The sequence below is a fragment of the Atractosteus spatula genome, chromosome 14, assembly GCF_055471065.1.
Source record: "Atractosteus spatula isolate fAtrSpa1 chromosome 14, fAtrSpa1.hap1, whole genome shotgun sequence".
NCBI lineage: Eukaryota > Metazoa > Chordata > Actinopteri > Semionotiformes > Lepisosteidae > Atractosteus > Atractosteus spatula.
This window is the reverse complement of record NC_142719.1, coordinates 40,301,075-40,321,759: the sequence shown is the minus strand read 5'-3', so window position 1 is coordinate 40,321,759 and position 20,685 is coordinate 40,301,075. Positions and strand designations below refer to the sequence as shown.

At 41.9% G+C, this 20,685-nt stretch overlaps 2 protein-coding genes across 2 annotated transcripts; one reads left to right on the top strand and one right to left on the bottom strand.

The window, feature by feature from the left end:
* Positions 1–4,616: 4,616 nt before the first annotated feature.
* On the top strand, positions 4,617–11,018 carry LOC148821334 (uncharacterized). Its single transcript, XM_088931531.1, has 9 exons — positions 4,617–4,628; positions 5,000–5,233; positions 5,344–5,512; positions 6,368–6,548; positions 7,022–7,115; positions 7,594–8,151; positions 8,631–9,290; positions 9,773–10,351; positions 10,778–11,018. Exons 1-9 carry the CDS (start codon positions 4,617–4,619, stop codon positions 10,874–10,876), a joined length of 2,586 nt encoding a protein of 861 aa, XP_088787657.1. The 3' UTR covers positions 10,877–11,018.
* Positions 11,019–11,610: 592 nt separating this feature from the next.
* Positions 11,611–20,371, bottom strand: trim105 (tripartite motif containing 105). Its single transcript, XM_088932970.1, has 7 exons — positions 20,256–20,371; positions 19,132–19,496; positions 17,894–17,989; positions 16,983–17,216; positions 15,727–15,746; positions 13,947–14,062; positions 11,611–13,645 (listed from the first exon to the last, which is right to left on the bottom strand). Exons 2-7 carry the CDS (start codon positions 19,402–19,404, stop codon positions 13,101–13,103), a joined length of 1,284 nt encoding a protein of 427 aa, XP_088789096.1. The 5' UTR covers positions 19,405–19,496; positions 20,256–20,371; the 3' UTR covers positions 11,611–13,100.
* Positions 20,372–20,685: the final 314 nt, after the last annotated feature.

The window sequence follows — 20,685 nt, the reverse complement described above, 5'->3', positions numbered from 1 at the left end:
CAGGCTTTCACCCTCGACTGCGTTCCCAGCAGTGACCCTGCTTGTCCGGACTGGGAAGGGCTGCAGAAACGAATGTACATGTTTTTCTCTTATCTCTCTCTCTCTTTAAAGCTACAGAACGGCGTGGTTCTGCTCCTCACGGTCTTCCTGTGCCTCTGAATTTCACTGTTTTATGTCTCAATAATCCAGCTATGTCATTTTACCTAACGCACGTGAAAAATGAGGATTTAGAGCATTCACTATTTAGAACTTTCTACAACCTATTATTTTAATAAACTGCGATAAAATACTAATTTTCCTTCTGACCTCTTCCCCCCAAAATAGTGGTAGACACATAGCTCTGTCAGTTCTGTCACACTCCATCATAACAATGCACAGAAGAGTTTCATTTCATTCTGTAAACTTTGGCCTTGCTCATTACTGGGCACTCAAGCTTTTCTGTCATCTCCCTGTTTTCTTTATCTCGATGAGCAGTAAAAATCTGCTTTCACTTCTTTGCACAGACAGCCTGTATATGAAGAGCTATAAAACATCCTGCTCTTATCTCTCAAGCACTGCTGAGGTAAATCCTGCAGAGGCTAGGCCAAGAGTCACTTATCACAGAGTTCAGCGAAGAGTCAAGTGACACCTGACCCCTGCATCAAGTAAAAGAAAAAAGATTTCCAGGTTGATAGGGAGATAGTTGGTGATGGTGCTTGGGTTTATGGCCTTCTTCAGCACACAAAACCAGGGAGTAAATTTATCCCATCCCCAGGGAGAGGGCTAGCTATTCCTGTTGCAGCAGCAATGACACTAGTCAAGCTGCAGGGTGGTGCCATATCCTGCCTAGCTTACCCTCAGAAGGACTATAAACCAGCCTGAAAGGCATCATGGACTGCTTTCATTCTGTTTTCTTGACCTGGGGAGGATGGAGGGGGGGCTAGTGTGTTCACTTGAGATAAATTTAGTCATTAAGGCTCCTCTTGTTTGCGGTTTGTCCACTTTCCTGCATAAACCTTTTAAACAGACCCAAATGTGTACGGAAACATCATCATTTCAAGTGAAGTTCGAGATTGAACAACGATGACTGTGATCAATAATCACAGAGCAAATTCTATCTTTGGGATGGGAAAGGGTACATGAACACATTGAAGAGCACTTACAGTACATATCCATCCATTCTGCCGACTCTTGCTTTCTTTATCCATCCATTATCACAAAGCCGTTTATTCCTGGTAAAAGTCGCAGCATCCTGGAGCCTTTCCTGCAATCACAGGGTACAAAGCATGACTACATCCTGGATGAGATGTCTGTCCATGTGCGTACAATCATGCACATCAGGAGTAATTTAGAGACGTCACTTAAGAGAGAAGACATGGCTTTGGGAGGTGAGAGGAAACTGAATCCAGAATTGAACCCTGGATCTGAGAAATGTGAGATTGTGGAGCTTCCAGCTACACCACCTTCTTTCTTAATGATATGCTGATTAAATGCATAAAACATGCATGTGCTGATTTCCTTGGGATTTCAACAAACCTTGAGACAGCAGACCGCCATATTGGAAAACGGCAGAGAAGCAGAATTAAAGTCTAAGCAGAATAATCAGTTTGCATCCTTGAGCATCGTTCTATAATGGTTTTGTAGACATGCTTCACATCTGATCTCTTCCCTATATGAGCAATTAGTGTAATAATTCAAAATCAGTAAGGTCCACAGCCGTTACCAACAAATTCCCTGCTTGACACAACCAAACTGATTCTTGAAGAGCATCCTAGTACTGGAATTTGTTTAGACATAATGCCTGACACATTCTTAGAACTTTCCATGGTTTATGAGAAAGTGAAAAGTTAAATTCCCATTGTACAATGCCAGCTACTGTGTAGCTACTGTGTTTGGACTCCTGCTCCCCCTTCATCACATTTACGGTACATTTTAGACTTTTGCTCATTGATATGCAATTTAATTATCTCAATTTCAACCGCAATCAAAGCAATTTGTCTCCTGCTTGGTGTTTCAGTTGATCTGCAAAGACATTTGTCTGCATGTCTCAAAAACATGTGTGATGACCAATTTTCAGCATAATGATTCCCAGGTTTTCAAAACAAGTTGATTACTTTCATATTTCCAGATTCTGTCAATCATTTACATTCTTCCACCAGCCAAAAACATTATGTGGGAACAATGCCCAGATTATTATTGGATAATAATCAGAATGATAACTAATTAATGAGTCTTAGCTGATTCAAAGTTTTCCAGGGACATGAATAACTTTGCCAAATAAATAACCTCAAAATACATGTATCAATGATCACACTGACGAGAGAAGCACAGTAAAAAAGAAATTAAAAAATAGAAAATATAAAAAAATCAAGTCAATGAAGTCTCATAAAGTGAGGCAAAAGTCAGCAGGAGTCTCCTAGATGAAACTGCATGTGGCAGGATTCTACAGTTCTGGGACCCAGCTCACTGTAAGTCAGCAGATGCAACATTCAGAATCAGGAAGAGAGCTGTTGTTTTTGTCAATGGATGTCCTGAATCCTGAATCCTGTCCTTGGGATGGAGGGGTGGGGGTGTGGGGTGAGGGGGCTGCGTGCGACTCAGTCCTGCCCCTGACAGAACCAGGAACATCCTCCTCTCCTGTCACTTAGCATGGAGAACCGATAAACAGGAAGAAGACCCATCACCTGATTTCTCTCCGCTGTGAAAACTTGGAGCACAGCATTTTGTTCATTCTGTGCTGCCCACTCTCTGTACTGTACGTGATACTTCCAACCTCCTCTTGATTGTTTTTACATTTCAAATCAAGCAAGACGAGAGCTTAGCTACAGTCCATAACTGTCCGTGTCTTGTGTAAGAGGACATCTTAAGAAAGCAGAGCTTCTTTTATGTATATTTGAATCAAAGTGGCTTGTACATTGCTACTGTAGTTCTCCTTATTCTTTACATTGGTTTGCTTTTTAGACAGATGCAAAGGATGACACTTAGTGGCTATGCTAGACATTGCAACATAATCTCTGTGCTGTTCCCTAGTGATCTGCGCATGCAGAATAGTGCGCTGGTTAAATTCCACTCTTGGCTAGCTAAAGTTCCCCCTTAATTGAAAAAGTGAGGTGATTTTGTACAGTACATCTCCACCTGATCTGTGTAGTGGGTCTCTAGTGCCTGTCACCCAGGTGAATGCAGCACGAAGAAAGTGGATAAAGTTGGCCCCCCTACTAAATGAAAGGGATTAGGAATATTTTTGGATGAAAAACACAACATGAATGCAAAGAACAGTTATTAACTATTATTAGGAAAAAATCTTCTCTTGTAGTTATTGGACTGTGTGTGTTAATACAGTGTCACCTAATAAGCAGCTTCCCCAAATTAATGTTAATAGAATTTTTTACTTAAAAATAAGTAGAAAGGTAACAGGTAAACTAAGCGTTTTATTGATATTCAATTTATCTTTTCAAAGGAATGTTCATCTGGACAGCAGAATTAATGGGATGTTGATTTGGACTTCAAAATTCTATAGCATTCTGCTCTGCTGTGTAGCTTAAAATACAGTAAACTGAAATTAAACTATTTGGTAAAAGTACCTAAAAATGATTTACATTTTTCTGCATATTTCACCTCCCGATGATGAAATGCCATGTCAGGTATACCATTGTTACATCACCAATCAGTTACCTTGGCAACTGGAAAACAAATGTTTGCTCTGAAAAGCTCCATTTCTTATCTGAAAATGGAAGAACAAGTAAGTCAATTTTATCTGTCTGCTGAGTTTCTGTAGTGAACGTGTTTACTTATCCTAAGTTTATAACAATTGTGTGAAAACAGCAGAGTGAAGAATAGATTTGTCACTAACTGGCTCCCCTGTGACCCTAAATTGGATGAAGAAGTAAGAAAATTATTGGATGGATGGAGTTTTAAATATTAAGAGCTCCATGCTACACCTAAATATCTCCAGTGTTTGGTGAAACAGCTGTTATTGTTTTCTGCTTTACTATTGAACCCTTTAATTTGTAAGACTGATCTCAGACTCTGGACCAGCCTTTGCAGATTTATCTATGTACTACAGTTCAATATTTACCTCACTGTCAAGATGTCCATTACAATTTATTCATAATTTAATTTGCAAACATTCAATGATTTGTTCTTTCAGTTTCATAAATTAAAAAACTGTAACAATATAAAATGCTTTAATCATATTTAATCAAACTCTTCATAATTGTTAATGCCAAGCTAAAAAAAACTTATTTTAACATTATACTAGTTAATAGTTCATTAGAGAAATAGCAAAACTAACAAATTAACAGCTAATTTGTTTAATTTCTAGTTAAAAAGTAACAGAAAATGAAGGTTTTCATTTGAAAATGGGTAAAAATGGCTTAGTGAATTTATAACTTTGTGATTAAAGATTTAATATTAATGAATATTAATTATAATATTAATAATAATTTGGTAATGTAAATATATTTATTAATACAAATTGTTGGCTAATGTACTATGAAATATTGAATGTTGCTAAGTCTACCCTACACTTAATATGCATCATCATACATGTCATTTTACATTATGACATCACAAAGTAGTTTCCTTGGAAACAAAAAAAACAGGTTGAAAAGCTTGATCATCTCACTTAGCACAGAAACATGACAGAACAAGTAAGTCCTTTTAAATTGTCTTAATATTTATGTAGCTCTATAAATATTCAGAAATATTAAAAAATTCATGATCTAAATAAAGACCTAGAATTTGTGATCAATGTGCATTACTGTAAACAATCAATAGTCAATAGTCAACTCCACCAAAGCAGAAGTAAATGAAGGGCAGTTTTTCCTTTTGGAGTGAATGACACTGTGTCAACTGTTTTTTTTTTCAATTCAATAGTTTGAATCAGAATTTTCTGTTACTTTAGATGTCTGTTTTTCACGTAACACAGAGATTGTTGGACTGAAATGGGTCTACGAACTTTCATACTTGATCAAATTCGGTAAACCCACTAAGAGACCGTCAACTGATCCCGTGTTTTCAGGACAGTAACTCCGCGTTCAGTGAACTGATCAAGAACATCACGTGCTGGAGTGCCGAACTGAAGCAGCTCTACAGACAGGGAGTCGGGGAAGAAGCTGATGACAGCTGTCAGATGAGACTCCTTGAGAAACAAGCCTTACCTGTCGGGGAGGCTACTGCTACTTCACAGGGACTGCCTACTGATTCCAACCCAGCGATGCCCTGCATTGCAAGCGTTCAGCATGCAGCTGTACAGGTAATCATCACTGATATTTATATACGTTAAAAATTGACCCTGACACTGGGAACAATCAATCCGACCATGTTTAACAATCAAACTAAACAAAATTAAACTTGCCCTTTTAGGGTGAACAGTGTTACTTCTGCAAGAGGCACCAGAATATGGAGAAAGGTGATCTTCTGTCAGTCAAGCAGAAGCTGGAGGACGACCAGTGTGCCTCAGACCTGAAACAGAAGCACCTGCAGGAGATGCTCTCTGCAGCTCAGCAGGAACAGAGGAAGCTGAAGGAGGAAGGTCAGTATCTTGCACAGGAGGAACCCATGAACCTCAATTGGCTCCCAAGACAACTGAACCAGTCAAAGACACTGGCTGTAGATGATCAAGTACTGTAAGCCTGGGATTTCATTTTAGCTGGAATCTTTTTTTTTCTATTGAATCAGTATTGCATTATGATATATAGTGTACAACACAAATACAAACTGAAGGATAAAAGTTGGCAGCAAAACAAAAAGAAAAGGAAAAAATAATCTAAATAAAATAATTCACAGTATTATTCAGAGAAAATAAGATATTATTTTCGATACGAGATGTTACATTTATTTTCATAATCACTATTCTGTTTGGTAAAATTAAGCCGATTTAGTCAGAAAGAGCAAAGAATTTTGATTTTTAAAACCAAACTAAAAACATTAGCTAAAGAATTGTTGACTTTAAGTTAAGCAATAGTGCATGAATACGTTGATAACTGCAGAAATGCGTATTCATACCCTGACTTATTTAATTCTATACACTTCTGAATTATCACATGCTGAGCATGACTATTTTAGCTTTTTTATTGTATTTCAGGTGTCAGCAAACAATATTTTGGAGATGGAGGGTACTAATTAGGCTGTGGCTGTAAGCTACTGTATACAGTTGTGTTGACTGTTTCTGCTCTTTTTCCTTGATCTAACTTATCTATAATTTTATACACTATAATTTTACTACTAAATGCATTTACAATTGGTACAATTACTATATACGAGTTAAAGATAATGGTGGTGCAGGATCAATGTGTTTTCTAAAAATAAATGTTTGATTGCTTTAGAAGGTCTCACAAACCCAAAAACTTCATCCCAGCCTCTTAGGAATTCTCTTGGTCTCCAACAGTGCGCTGCCTGAAGAGCCAGCTCACAGACGAGAAGCTGGTCACCGAAATTCTCACAGACTCCCTCAGAATGGAACAGCAGAGGGCAGCAAAGTGCCGGGCTCGCCTAAACACTGAGAGAGCCAGAGCAACAGCCCTGGAAGACGAACTTGTCTTGGAAAGGATAACGAACCAAAAACTGAGGTGATGACGATTTCAGCATGTTTGCTGGCTGCCCCTTCTCAATGAACACCAGACAATTATACTGTAATCCCATGTACACTTGTACAAACGTGCAAAAATCAGCACTTGCTTTCGCCACTAGAAATCTGCCCTATCAAAACTGAAGTCAGGGGACACCTTTGAAGCTTACTGGAGTGAAGAGAGTCAGAGTAATTGACTCAACAGACATTTTCTGTGACATGGAGATAAAAAAGCTAACTATTAAATAGCAAATAAAAAATTACATAAAGAACTTATAATTCCACAAAATCAGTTGTTGTTTTTTTGCAAGGCACTATGCATAGGATTTAGCTTTTCCAGCTATGTGGTATGCTAAGTGCAGAACAAAAAGATCTAAGTGTACTGCAGCATGAGACATTACCTGGGAGTCTTTGAAAGCAATGTTAAAGAAGGTAATAAGAAAGAAATCTTATTTACCTTTCTTTTTTTTATAGAGCTGAAATGAAGGGTCAGGGTGCAGAGCAGCTCAAAGTCAGTCAGCAGGAAAATGAAATGTCTCTATCAGAAAGGGATGACAAAAAGAATGAGGTATTCAAACATACGAACACTGCCTGGGGTTGGTGTAGACGCCCACGCAGCAGAAATAGCTCCTTTAAGTACTGATAGTGGCTAGCTATGAGGACAGAAGGTTTAAATGTGATGCTCAACAGATTTAATTGTTTCATGCTTCTTGCTTCTGCATTTAACATTGTTAATACTTTTTTGCACGTTCAGATTGCAGAAGTCTGTTCAAGTAGTTTTTATTGCTTAGGTGGCAAATGACACTGTTAATGGAGCCAACAACTGAAAGTAGTACAAGTGGTAAGGTTTAACAAGTATGCAGAGTTCAATCTCTTATCTTTCCTCTGTGACACAATGGTAATTCCAATGAGCAAGAGCTTTTCCCCAAGGAACTGGTTTAATTAACATGCTGCAACATTACTAAATGACTGTTGATTCAAAATGCATTTGTGTTAGAATGTGCCGCTATAGCTGAAATTAATGGTCATTAATGTTCTCCTTGAAGGTGAACCAGACCTGTGACAGCGACAGACAGCCGCAAAATGAGCAACATCTGGAATGCGGTAATGACCCCAATGCAGAACTGCAGCAAATCACGGGGCAGCTCTCTGAAGTCTCCCAGGATCTGGAGAAGGAGAGGGCTCTCACATCCGAGCTGAAGGAAGCCCTCGATCAGGAGCGTCAGCAGTTCACCAAGTTTGTGCGGGAGGTCAAGGAGGAGCTGGAGCCGGCCCATGAGAAGATCGTAGACAGTTACAGAGCCTACATCCTGGAGCTGCAGGAGGAGCTGAAGAAGGAGAGGAGACGGGTGGGGCAGCTGGTCGTCCAGCTGGAGCAGCTGGAAAGGAAAGGAGGCGTCACCGAGATACGAGAGCCGGAGGCCCAGGGAGAGGAGCAGCACTGCGAAGGGATCTTGGGAGAGCAGGGGGGGCGGCACGGAGTCAAGCGGCTGGGCGAAAGTCCCAAACAAAGTGCCGAGACCGCCCAGGGAGACCAGAGGCGACCACATCAGCAAGAACTGCTGGGAGCAGGAGAAAGCGAAGTGAACACGATCCCAGCTCAGGTAAGGTCACTGCGATCACCAAGTGGCGAAAGAGCTTCTGTAAGTGTTTCATGCTGGCTGGGGGCAGGGAGGGTCTCAAGGTTAAGAGCTGTTAAATTCATTGAATTATACTTACTTCGCAGATGAGCTGCTAAACATTGCCCAAAATAAACATTCTTCATGTCTATCCAGAGGAAGTCTTTTTTTAAATGATACTTTTTTACTATTAGTTTACAACTGCAACAGAGAAACAAAAGTATTTTCCAGCAATGGGGGGGGGGGTTTGCTCATATCAAATAAAACAAGCAAGCAAAGCACAACATGCTACCAGTGCATTTATGGCTTCTCAGAGTGCCACAGCTACAGTATGATGACATCATTGCATTGAATAAGAAATCCAATGGTTTTAGATCAACTTTGAAGCAGCACTTTGCTACCACAGCTGAGACTGACTTGGAAAAAGTAACTAACTGCCTTATAACTTACTGTTTGCCATGTAGGTGCAGCAGACAACACACAGTGGTGTTCTGGAGCAAACCAGCAGGCTTTTGGAATGCGGCTGTGGTTCTTCCACAGAACTGGGGCAAATTCAGGGACGGCTCTCTGAAGTCTCCCAGCACCTGGAGGAAGAGAGGTCTCTGACAGTGAAACTGAGCGAGGCCCTCCGGCGGAAGTGCCAGCAGTTCGATCAGTTCACACAGGAGGTCAGAGACGAGATAGGACCAGCCCAGGAGAGGATTGTCAGCAGTTACAGAGCCTACATCCTGGAGCTGCAGGAGGAGCTGAAGAAGGAGAGGAGCCGGGTGGTGCAGCTGGTTGTCCAGCAGGAACAGCTGCAGAGGAGTGGGGGCCTCATGGAGCAGCAGCAGGAGTCGGCCACCCAGGCCAGCAGGCAGGAGGCTTGGAAAGACAATGACTCCAGTAACGGGATCCAGCTCAGCCTGGAGAAAATGAGAGCAGAGGTCCAGCACATGGCTCAAGTGCTGGAACACTGGCAGCTGGAAGCAAGACTGCAGGGCCGGTTACCTCAGCACAACTCCCCAGCCTTACAAAGCACAGACACTAAAAGGGCTGAGATGGCTCAGGCAGACCAGAGGCAACCATATCATGGGGAACTAAAGGAAACAGGACAAGGGAAAGCAACGAGGTTTCCAATGCAGGTAAGGAATGGACACAGTGACATACCACCAAGCAGCTCCTTTAGGTATTGTGTCAGGTTGGTTTTAACCAGATGAATGAGACTGTGAGAAGACACTGAATTAATTTACTCACTATTCCAATTTTCACCAACAGGCTTTTTGAGCCTTACCTAGAATGCATGCTTTTCTCACATTTAGGTTTATGGAAGTCTTCTCAGGTGTTATGTTTTTCTGATGATCAGTAGATGTATATAACTAACACTGATAAGTCAGCTTTGTGCATGTCAGCTTTGGCCTCAAGCTATGAGACAGGCAGTGCATGCAGAGTACTACTCTTAGAATACAGCAATTGCATCGAATATGAATCTTTGGAGCTGGGGCATTTTAAAAAAAACATTGTAATATTTCTAGATTAACACTGATGCAAAATCCATCTGAGATTACACCACCATAACTGAGACTAATATTAGAGAGATTAACTATTGTTGCTCTTCTCTGTGTAGGAGCACCAGTCAGTACATGGCGATTGTCAACTGCAAAACAAGAAGCACCCAAAATGGAATAATGACCCCAATGCAGATCTGCAGCAAATCACAGGGCAGTTCTTTGAAGTCTCCCAGGATCTGGAGAAGGAGAGGGATCTCCAATCCAATCTGAATGAAGCCCTCGATCAGGAGCGTCAGCAGTTGGCCAAGGAGGAGGTGACCCATGAGAAGATCGTAGACAGTTACAGAACCTTCATCCTGGAGCTGCAGGAGGAGCTGAAGAAGGAGAGGAGCCGGGTGGGGCAGCTGGTCACCGAGATACGAGTGCCGGAGGCCCAGTGCAACTGTCAGGAGGCACAAAGGCAAAATCTGCCTGCTGGCAAGATCTGGGGCACCAGAGGTGAGCGAGGCAAAGCCCAGAGAGGGCCTCAAAACCTGGAGGAGGAGTGGGAGCAGCCAGCAGTCAGGCTGCCGGGTAAAACGATTGAGGTCATCACTCCAGTCTTACAGAGAGCAGAGACAGACCAAGGAGAACAGAAGCATCCATGTTACCAAGACGCACAGGGAGCAGCTGATCGGAAAGGGATTAAAGCTCAGGTAAGGAATGTCCACCATACACTAGATGTGATGGACTAGCAAGTCAGGACAAGGGAGCAGCAGTTACCTGGGGAAACTTACCCAGAGCAAGGGAAAATGGAAGCATTTCCATTTAGCATGACAGGTGCACTGTTTAGAAAGCATGTTTGCATTAACACCAAATTACAGGGTATACATTTTAAATGTGCTTTCATGGAAAGTAATTTTAATTTTTTTCCCCCCAGCAAACAACATAGTCAATTAAGCTTGGAATTTTCTGCTTTCAGAAGCAGAAACTCCAGGTGAAAACCTGACGTAGGAAGCTTTTAGCCATTTTCTTCTCGCTGCTCTCGCAGGCTATTTGTTCAAATAAATCACCAGTGCAAAGTAACCCTGGGTTCCCTAATGAACCTTCAGCTTGACTAACCACGCCTTTGTTCCTCTTAGGTTTCAGTGGTTCAAGCCTCGTCAGTGACAGATGGGGACCAAGTGACTAAGATCACAAGTGAAGCCTGGCTTAAAGCCCTACCTGTTGAGGAGCGATGAGGAATCTGTCCATGCACCGGACCCCCTGTGCTCCCGGACCATGGACCTCCACCGAGGAAGCACAGAAAGACAAGTGCAATGAAAAGTCACTGTGGAAAAAAAAAAGCTGTGGTCGCTTGTCAGATTCTGTCCGACATATGGAAACACATTGCACAAGAGGTTTGTAAATATGTTAAGGATTTCTTTACAATAAATTTTTTTTTACTAAATCGCTCATTCAGTTTTTAAAGAACAAGAGTTTGTCAAATGAGATCATCATCTTTAGATGTTTACCTGGCCTTCTGCCCCTTGCAAGCTCGCAGGGAATCTTCCTGGTCCTCGTTCCTCTCTTTCAGGTTTCAGGTTCAGAGCTTCCTTGGCCAATCCATGATCTGTTCATCTTGATATGTGTCCAGCTTATTGTCGCGACTTTGAAAGGACATTACAGTCTTACTTGAAACTATCCAGTTATCCTTTTCTCTTCTAGCTATTCCAAGTAAACCCCTACTTCTATCATCTGTAGTTTCAGAATCAATTTTGGATTAATGATTTTTAACATTATCACAAGCAGTGGTAAAGGAACACATACACACACAAGCCAATTAAATCCATTCAGCAGGTATATTAACATGCAAAGTAAAAGATATAAGACAGTTTGTTGCCTGTTTAAAGATAAGGCAGTCTTTTTATGATTATTAAATTCTTACTCAATTTCCCCAATATATTTATGGAAATAACAGAATCAGAATTAGAAATGATCAGGGATTCAAGCTTTATTTCTTTAATAAGCAATACCGATTAATAACTGAAAAAACACTGAGGAAACTCAGAAGACATCAGCAATGTAACAGCATGCAGCACAAACTATGCCTTAAGAGAAAATGAACATTTGTAGAATTCTGTGTATATCCCAAAAAGGCTGAACAGGACTCTGCCGAGACTACAGCATCTGTTGTCCACATTGCATTGAACAAATTGGTGTGGAATACAGTTCAAAACATTGAGGACAAACTGAAAGGTGACAAGACATGGAAGAGAGAATGTCACAATTATATCAGCATTATAAAACTTATGTTCTGTGGGGAGAAAGAAATAACCCCAAATCCTTACAAAACCACGTACAGATGCTAAAAAATAATACCCATTTCTACGTGACTATGAAAAAGCTCACAGAAATGAAGCAGCTTATATTTTTTACTTCATTTTTAACAGCACTGAAATACTCAGCTTCCAGTGCACACAGAATGTGTAATACACATAGATCTCCATGCTAATAAAACACGTACATTTTGGAATTCTTTACAACCATCTATAAATCATCTATAAATGATCTACTAACATGATAGTAACAGATTATTTATGGCCTTGTTCTAACTCAATTATCAGCGCCAGGGGTATGGTTCATGTAGCGGTCAGGATTATAGATTTGTTACATTCAACTAAACCACAGCAGAGGCTGGCTACCATCACATTTTTCACTGTATTAAAACTTTATAAATGACATATGCAACCCCTAATCTAAAGTGTCATCAAAAAACTGTATTATCATTCTCGTAGCTATAAAATGTCAAGTCATGCGTTTATTCCAGGAAGACTTAACACTTAAAGTTGTGGAAAAATACCGATTAAATCTATATTTAAAATATAACATGTAGTTCCCTGTACACTGACAAAAGTAACATTACGTTGTGCAATGCCACAATTTTTTATAAAGATGGACATTATCAAAGCCATCCAGACTCTCAGTGGATAGTCAGTGATGTATAAATGTGTAGGATCACTCATTAAAATAAATGCTGCAAAATACAGCAATCAGCATTCCTAAGTGATAGATACAACACTGCCTCAGATCCTTGTTACAATTGCTTGAGCACTATAAGTCACACAGACATAACTAGAGCTTCAGGAGTGCCAAGGAGCATGCACTGGGCGGGCACAGTGTACCCAAGATTAAAACATATCCTGATGTCGACAGTGCAAAGGGAACAAAGTCTGAATATGAGAAACATGCAATGCCTGCTTTCTCGAGTGCAGTATTTGACACCACATTCAATGCAGGCTGTAGCTGTGGTCAAATCCTGTTTAAATTGAGATTTAATCAGGTATGGCAACGGGTGTGCACTTGAAACATTTTCCAAAAAGGTAGCAATTGTGGGATTTCTTTTAGGCGTGTAACTAGTAATCCCAACCCAGCCATGTCTGCAGAAATATCAACAGTGCAGGAGGATGCATCCGGCGGGCGAGACTACAGATCCAGACTGTGGAGCCGCATGGGGGCCGCGTTCTGGCCTCGGTCGCTGAAGCAGGTGCTGAAGAAGGGATAGACCTTCCCCGGGGGCCCGCGCACGAAGGAGTAGAGGAGCACCATGTCGTCGGCGCCGTAGAACGACACCCTTCTCTCCTCGCAGTCCAGCAAGACTCCGATCCTGCGGGGGGCGCTGGCGAGCCGCAGCGTGGTCCCCGGCTGAGTGCCCGCGGAGTATTCGTGCCCGTGGCGCAGGCGGAGCGTCCAGTAGCCGTTCTCGGGGCACAGCTTGACCCGCGCTTTGCGGTCCACGGACTCCAGCGCCACCCCCAGGTCCCACTTGGTCTTGCCCCTCACCCCCACCTCCCAGTAGTGCCTCCCGGAGTCAAAGCCCTGAGCCCCCAGCAGGTTGACGCACTGGCTGAACCGCCTGGGGCTGGGCTCGTACAGCTGCACCTCTTCGCACTCCACGACCGCCGTTCGGTCCCGGGACAGAAGCAGGTTAGGGTGGGCAGTCTCCGGGTCAAAGGTCAGCTGAGCCAGCCCTGAAGACAGAATGGCATTTGCACTGTGAAACACACTGTGGACGGTTACAACAGTCTGCCCCTTTCATTCATGCGATCACTTCCGTTTCCTCCAGCTGGCATTGGGGCATGCAATTCTTCAAGACTGTACTAAAACGTATCTAATCAATGGAGGAACTAGACAGATTTTGTAATAAATGCAACAGACTCCAGTTCTGTTGATAGAAAGGTGATGTTAAATACCCTCGTGATACTGTAATTGTATTCACTTCAACGCAGAGAGGGCAATCTCCACCTTGGAAATCAAGCATCCTCATATTACCTGGTTTTAGAAGCTTATACATCTTCCTCCAGATCATGTACTGTAACGGTCCCAGGTATTTGCCATTCTCACGCTCGACGTCAATCTCTGGTTCGTTGTTCAGTTGCAGTGCTGGGCTAAAAAAAAAAAAAAAAAAAGAAAAGATGTAACTGCAATGCTGAAAGACCGGCTATGTCAGCTATGTTGCAGACCTTCACACATCTCCTTTTCAAATGCAGATTTGTTTTTTTTTTTAATCTCCAATCACCCATTTATTTAGGTCTCCCTTTTCCCCTCAGTTTTGGAAAATACTACAGACAGATCAGCCAGGCTTGCAGCTATAGCCCTTACTCCTGCACAGGGGAGATGAAGACCTTGCACACTTCTTTCCTCAAAACACACTCGTCAGAGCCATCGGCGCTTTCTCATGCTGTGAGCGACACCAAGGATCACAGCAGGACTCGGGTAGGTTTGAAGAGTGAAGTGTCTCAGCAAGTCCCAGCGTGCAGGGAATCCTCCGGCTGACTACAGCCAGGTGGCGCTAGACCCAGTCCATACTGTTTGGGAAACCCCATTCAATCAATGACAGAGCCCCGACTTAAACAGTGATGTTGGAATCATAAGACACAACTTCTGGTGCATAGTAAGTTTTATTCACATGTCCCTGTTTATAACCCATATGTTTATTCTGACACAATTCAAAGATTTAATTTTAAAAAAAATCTGGAAAAATGTCAATTACTTGTTTCATTAATTCATTAAAATAATGTTTTTTTTTTAAAACGACCCATTTACATTGGCAACGCGTATATTTAAATCAGATCTGCTGTGGAGAACAGAATTTGTGTGCAGCTTATATCAGGATATGACAAAGAAAATACAAAAAAGTGTTATAATAAAATGGGAGGATTTGGTTCCATCTAGCCTCAGTGACAGATTTGGGTTTGTGTTCCCGTGTCGTTATACAACCAGTAGACAAAATTAGAGCTAACCAGGGCTACATAAGATTTTCTCAATTACCCAGACTCTGCTAATCTTAAAAAAAATCCTTCCTTCTGATTAAAAAAAACAACATTTTAGTCAAGGACTTGAAAGTTACACAATGCAATGCCAGGGATTATCAGAATTATTTACTGCTGAAATACCCAAAACAACAAAATTAAATATAAACGCAAGATATTGAATTTATTTTTCACTGGAATGTGCTAACTGGATTAACGGATTTATAAAATTTACGTAATGGATAATAATTTATTAAGGATTTCAAGACTAGTTTAACCTGCTCCTTTTACTGAAAAGACAATGAAAGCATCACAGGTCTCAACACAGAAGACCTGTAAAATGTAGAACCTTTTGGCCTTCCATCCATTGGTTATGAGATTTTTGATGGCCTACATATGCTTACTTTAAAAAAAAACCCATAAAGCCATCCGTGCTTATTTAACAAAGACAGGGATAGTCTTAGAAATTATAGTCTCTCAATCTAAGGATTGTAAATCTTCCCCAAGGCAGAACCATGTTATTCAAAAGCAATTTTGGTCATGCAGCAAATTCATTTTCTCTTCTACTCTAAACAGCCAAAACCTCCGGTCTGTTTACTGTGATAAAATAACCCTTTTATATCTGAACTAAAAAGAAAATCACTAAATCCTTTTAGAAGAGAGTCCCTCTTGTTAATTTAATGTCTGATCCTCCTTCACCTTTTCCACTATTTAGAACTTACTTGAAAAGCACCTTCTCCTCACAGAGCCCTTAGACACATGACCAGATTATTGGAGACCACAGAACAATGAATACATACCCTGGGTCAACTTCTGGAATCTGAAAAGAAAGAAGAATGGTGAACAAAACTTTGAAACACATTTTGGATACATGTTCTTTTTGCCATGCTAAAGGAACACTTGTCACATGATCTGCACGGGAGCGCAGGTTGTCTTCCTTGACAACATGCTGCATTCTTTTTACATTCCTTTTCACAACGTGCTCACGGGCAAAAGCCTTATTTTTTTAACCGCCAAATTTGTACCCTCCTAACAAAATCAAAAGTGTAGTCACAATTAAAATTGTATTAAAACTGTCAGGGTGATAACTCAGTGAGAGCTTTCTTCAGAGTCGCAAAGATCATAACAGCAGCATGTGATGGTGCAATAAGACACCGATGACCATCATGCTACTGTTGTGCCCTTATAACCATATTAATCAGGATTATCATCTCCCACTCTCTCCATTAGCCACATGCTATGCTATTAATTTGCAAAAGATCATCTAATGCCATATTGCATACTGCAATTAAATGAACAATTTCCTTGGCTGCAATCGCAGGTGAGCAAGACATCACTGCAGACACTTGTCAGCAGGAAGCCACAGAACCATCAGTAAAAGCAATCTGATGGAATGACAGAAACCCACAGGGGTAAAGGTATTCTTTTTTTAATGAAATAACCCATCAATCAGCACGAAGACAAAGGAATCAGGGGAAAAAAACAGGATGAAAAGCCAGAAAAGAAAAGAACTTGGGTGCAAACGTGAAAGGTGAGAACAAACAAGGAAGTCGTGATGAAGAACAAGCAGGGGGGTGGGAAAGACACTGTGCTGTGGGTCATAGCGCACGTCATGCTGTAGTCATTTAAACAGCATTCCTGTCATTTTCTGTTTCCGTAGTAAACAGCTTTTTCCAGCAAGTCTATTTAACCCTGTTTTCAAGAGGTCTCATCTTATGCATTATTTTCTGTACAGGGGAGCATGACATTCCCCTCTCCAGTGCCCTTTGACCCCAGAAACAAAATTCCAATAGGAGACTTGGAATCAGTTCCCAGAGGACCTGGTGTCTCCTGGCTTGTGTTCCACCGGAGCTCTCGGTTAAATAGCTGGAGTCATCATTTAATTTACAGCACAATTATAATGTGGCAGAACACATCTGAGTTGGTGATCCTCCAGTTGGCGATTCCAACACTCATGTGGTTTTTGCCATCAAGAGGGAGTTTGAAACTGAGGGCGTTGAAACTCTGCGATGTGAAATTAAAGCAGCACGGAATCAAAACAGTACTGAAAGGTCACCTCCTCCAGCCCGCTGTTCTCCATGGAATCAATGTTCTGCTGCAACGTTGTGATGCTCTCCTCCAGCTTCCTCACGGCCCCTTTCAGCTCCTCTAGGTGTCTGCCCAGCTCCCCCAGCATCTTCTCCTCTTCCACCCTCAGCTGTTCCAGCATGGCCATCTCCTCACTGAGCAGGACCTGGTGCAAGGCCTGGAACTCCTCCTTCACCCTGTCCTGCAGCTTAGTTCCTGCTCTCTGTGGGCAGGACAGTCAGATCAGCTGGGCAGGATGTGTCTGCTCCACGATTTCTAAGGCCAAGGTATTTTAAAATCTAAAGGAGGCACATCCAACATGGGCTCCATGCAACAGAGGCAAGGCTCTGCTGTAGCTCCATCTCATCTCGACAGATGCTTATGGGTAGTTGCAAGGTAATCAAGGACCAAACAGCCACAATCGGCTGGTATTTATAAAACACCAAGAGTGTTAAAACTTGTTGAATTCACAGGTAAGTGGTCCAACTAAAAGCCTGAATGAAAACCATGCAAGTATCCCTTGCAAAGTCATGCTAGTGGGTCATCCATCATTTCCTAACAGTTTGCATTTGTAACCCACAGATTAAGGCCAGGGAGGCATTAAATGTGTCCAAATAAAACAAAGAATAGGGCATTCGAGGGCTGAGGTGGAGCCAATTGCAGGAAGTCATGCAACCTCAGAGACTAGTGCTGATGATGACCGTGTAACTCTATTAACCTGACATCTTCCTAAACGCACTGAGCAACGGGAAAAGCATTAAGAGGTGATTTAATGGAATCAAACAATATCCAAGAAGAGAAACAAGTAGAGGTGTGGAATTAATCTCTATTTGCTCATTTGCAGTCTGCACTTGGATTCTGCTTCCCACTCAATACCCAAGCAGAAGCCAAGATATTCACCTTCACAATGTCCATTTTCTCTTCGTTGCGCCTTATCTTGTTCAGGAAATCCTTCTTCTTGGTCAGATGAGACTCTATGGAATCTTTCAGTTTTTTCTATGTGAAACACAAGCAGAAAAAAAGGCACTGTTGCCTGCTCATTTGCATTTCTCTTCAATAGGCTAACTCTAGCAAGCAAATGATCAAAGAAAAATAAATCCCTTCCAATTTCTCAGTGACAAGCCACATGGTGTAGCGGAGATAATATTCTCCCATTTCTAGCAGGTAAAAGGTAAATATCTTTTATCACTCAATTATAAAACAGGAAGATAAGCTCAAACCATACAATGAATTTTAAGTGGCCAAATCTTTTATCTTCGTTTATAATAAAGATATGAAGCTTAACAATGCATGTTATAAACACCAGAAACAACTCATAACCATGACTCACAATGCACTCAGCCCTTTCCTTCGTTCAATTTTTCATTTACATACACAGGCTCAGACAATACATGTACTTCAGGGTCAGTTCACATGGACTTCGGATGTTCGGATGAGTCTTCCCAATCCAAATTTCCAAATTTCACCTCATAACACACAATTGCTTTTAGGAGATAACTAATATATCTTGTATTAAAAAAACCCAAATAAAATCAAATTATGAAGGAACCCATGCCCTGGAATTCTACTGGTCTCTCTAAATCTCCCTCTGTCACACAGAATAATTGGAGCTCTGCCCCAGTCCCAGAGAGCTAGCGTGTCTGCTCTACTCCTCACAAAGTAAACCAGCTGGTTACTGGACTAACTGGACCACTTTAACAGCTTTTCCCCGAACTCTCCCAGTACATCTGCTTAAAAGAGACCTAGAAGACATTCGGGCATGCTCTGCCTTTAGGACCAGGATTGGACAGCCCCGAGTTAGGAGTTCAGGAATTCAGCTAGAACAGCAACCGGAAGTCTTTGTGGCGGTAAGTCTAAAAGAAGAATCAGAATTAAAATATTTGGTGCCCTTTAATTTCCCTTTTGTTCTCTAGACAAGTGAAAACATTCCCCAAATCTCCTAATAACACATCCACAAATCCTGCTACTAGATCTTCAGGATTTCATTGTAAGCAGTTAGGCCTCATTAGTCAGATTTAACACGATCTTTAGAAAGTGGGGGAAGGCACAATCTGTATGCTACACTGGAACTCTTCTGAACGGGTTCGGAGACCACCGGCGTGCAATACAACACACAGGCCAAGAAACCCTGCCCATACCTGCATGGTCCTCTGGTAGCTCTCAGTGCTCCTGGTCTTGACCTTCTCTACCATGCCCACCACAAGGTAGTTGGTCTGGAAGCTCTTGCTGGGGAACTCGCGACGACACTGTGGACAAGACACAGGGCCTCTCGCCCGCCTCCAGAAGGCCGTGATGCAGCCCTTACAGAAGTGGTGCATGCAACCTAGCATCACAGGATCGGTGAAGAGCTCATAACAGATGGGGCAGGTCAGGTCTTCCTTCAGACTCATCCTCCTCCTGGTGGCTGCCATGGTTTTGTTTTCACTGTCTTGTCCTTGTATTGCAAAAACACTGGGGTGTCCCTCTTCCAGTCCAGTCTTCACTTGGGTGATCTTGGGTCAGCCTGCGCAGTCAGACATTACCCTGATCATCAGAAGCCCTAAGTCCTTACAAATCTCTGTACAAAAAGTCTGCACCAAATAATGGTTTGGTTATTCCATGTTATGACCATCTCAATAAGCTATACAAACTGTATAATGTGTTATCCGACTAAATGTGGCAGACCTGATAAACTACGTCGTACAAATTACAATGCCTTTAAAATCGCACAATCTTTGTTCGGTCCCTGAATGCAACGTCAATCTCTTAACTCAGAAAAGGTCGGTATTGACTAGAAACAAAGTTTTTTAAATGCACTGGTTTCTTCTTTACGATAAAACATTTTCATTTCGTGACTAGATGACAAATCTGTTGATGGCGTTGAGTTTCTCGATAACAATCCTATGCCTACCACAACTGTTCTTGCTGTACTTACTCTCGCTCCACAACCGGGACACTTCCAAGTGCCCGCTGCACAACTAACACAACTGTCGCAGCTACTGTACATTCCGCCTAGTAGCTACCAACACGCATGAAATACAATCTAAAACACTGTTTTCATGAATGCGTCAAACCGTGGTGACTACTAGGGAATACAGCATTCATAAAGTTATTTTTAAAAGCCCTTAGTCTGTCCCGTGAAGTGCCTAATTCCACTTGCAGATTTAAGTGCAAGACAAACGGACCACCGTCCGTTTCCAGGCACATATCGCCAATCCACGCATTTTCAACTAAGAATCATTTCGAAATCAAGCCACTCGACAAGCAAACAAAACTTTCTTACCCACTTCGGGCTGACTGCAGCGACTGTTTGCCTACTTCCCGAACAGCAAGAGGTGTGATTGAGCTGATCCCTGACAAATGAGCAAGCTCCTTTCTTCCCTGCACAGTTCTATAGGCTGATACACTGCACGTCGTACGAGCTCTTATTTACACGGAGATCAGGTGCTCGGGGTTACATAAGTGTGTCATTTTTAAAACCGAAAGTTTAGTCTGGGAGGAAGTTGGACTTGGAAGCGAAGTGTTTTTTGTTTGCCGATGGAGCGAAATAAAGTCACGAGTTTACTGGTGTTTGCCAGTATTGCCCAAGACGAAAGCCCATGCAGCGCATCACATTTTAAACTGTTGAAGTCTAAGAAGTGTATGAACCCTTGGTTATTCACATGAGAAGAGAAACTAGTGAATTACATTGCATTGTATTTTTGAGTCCATAT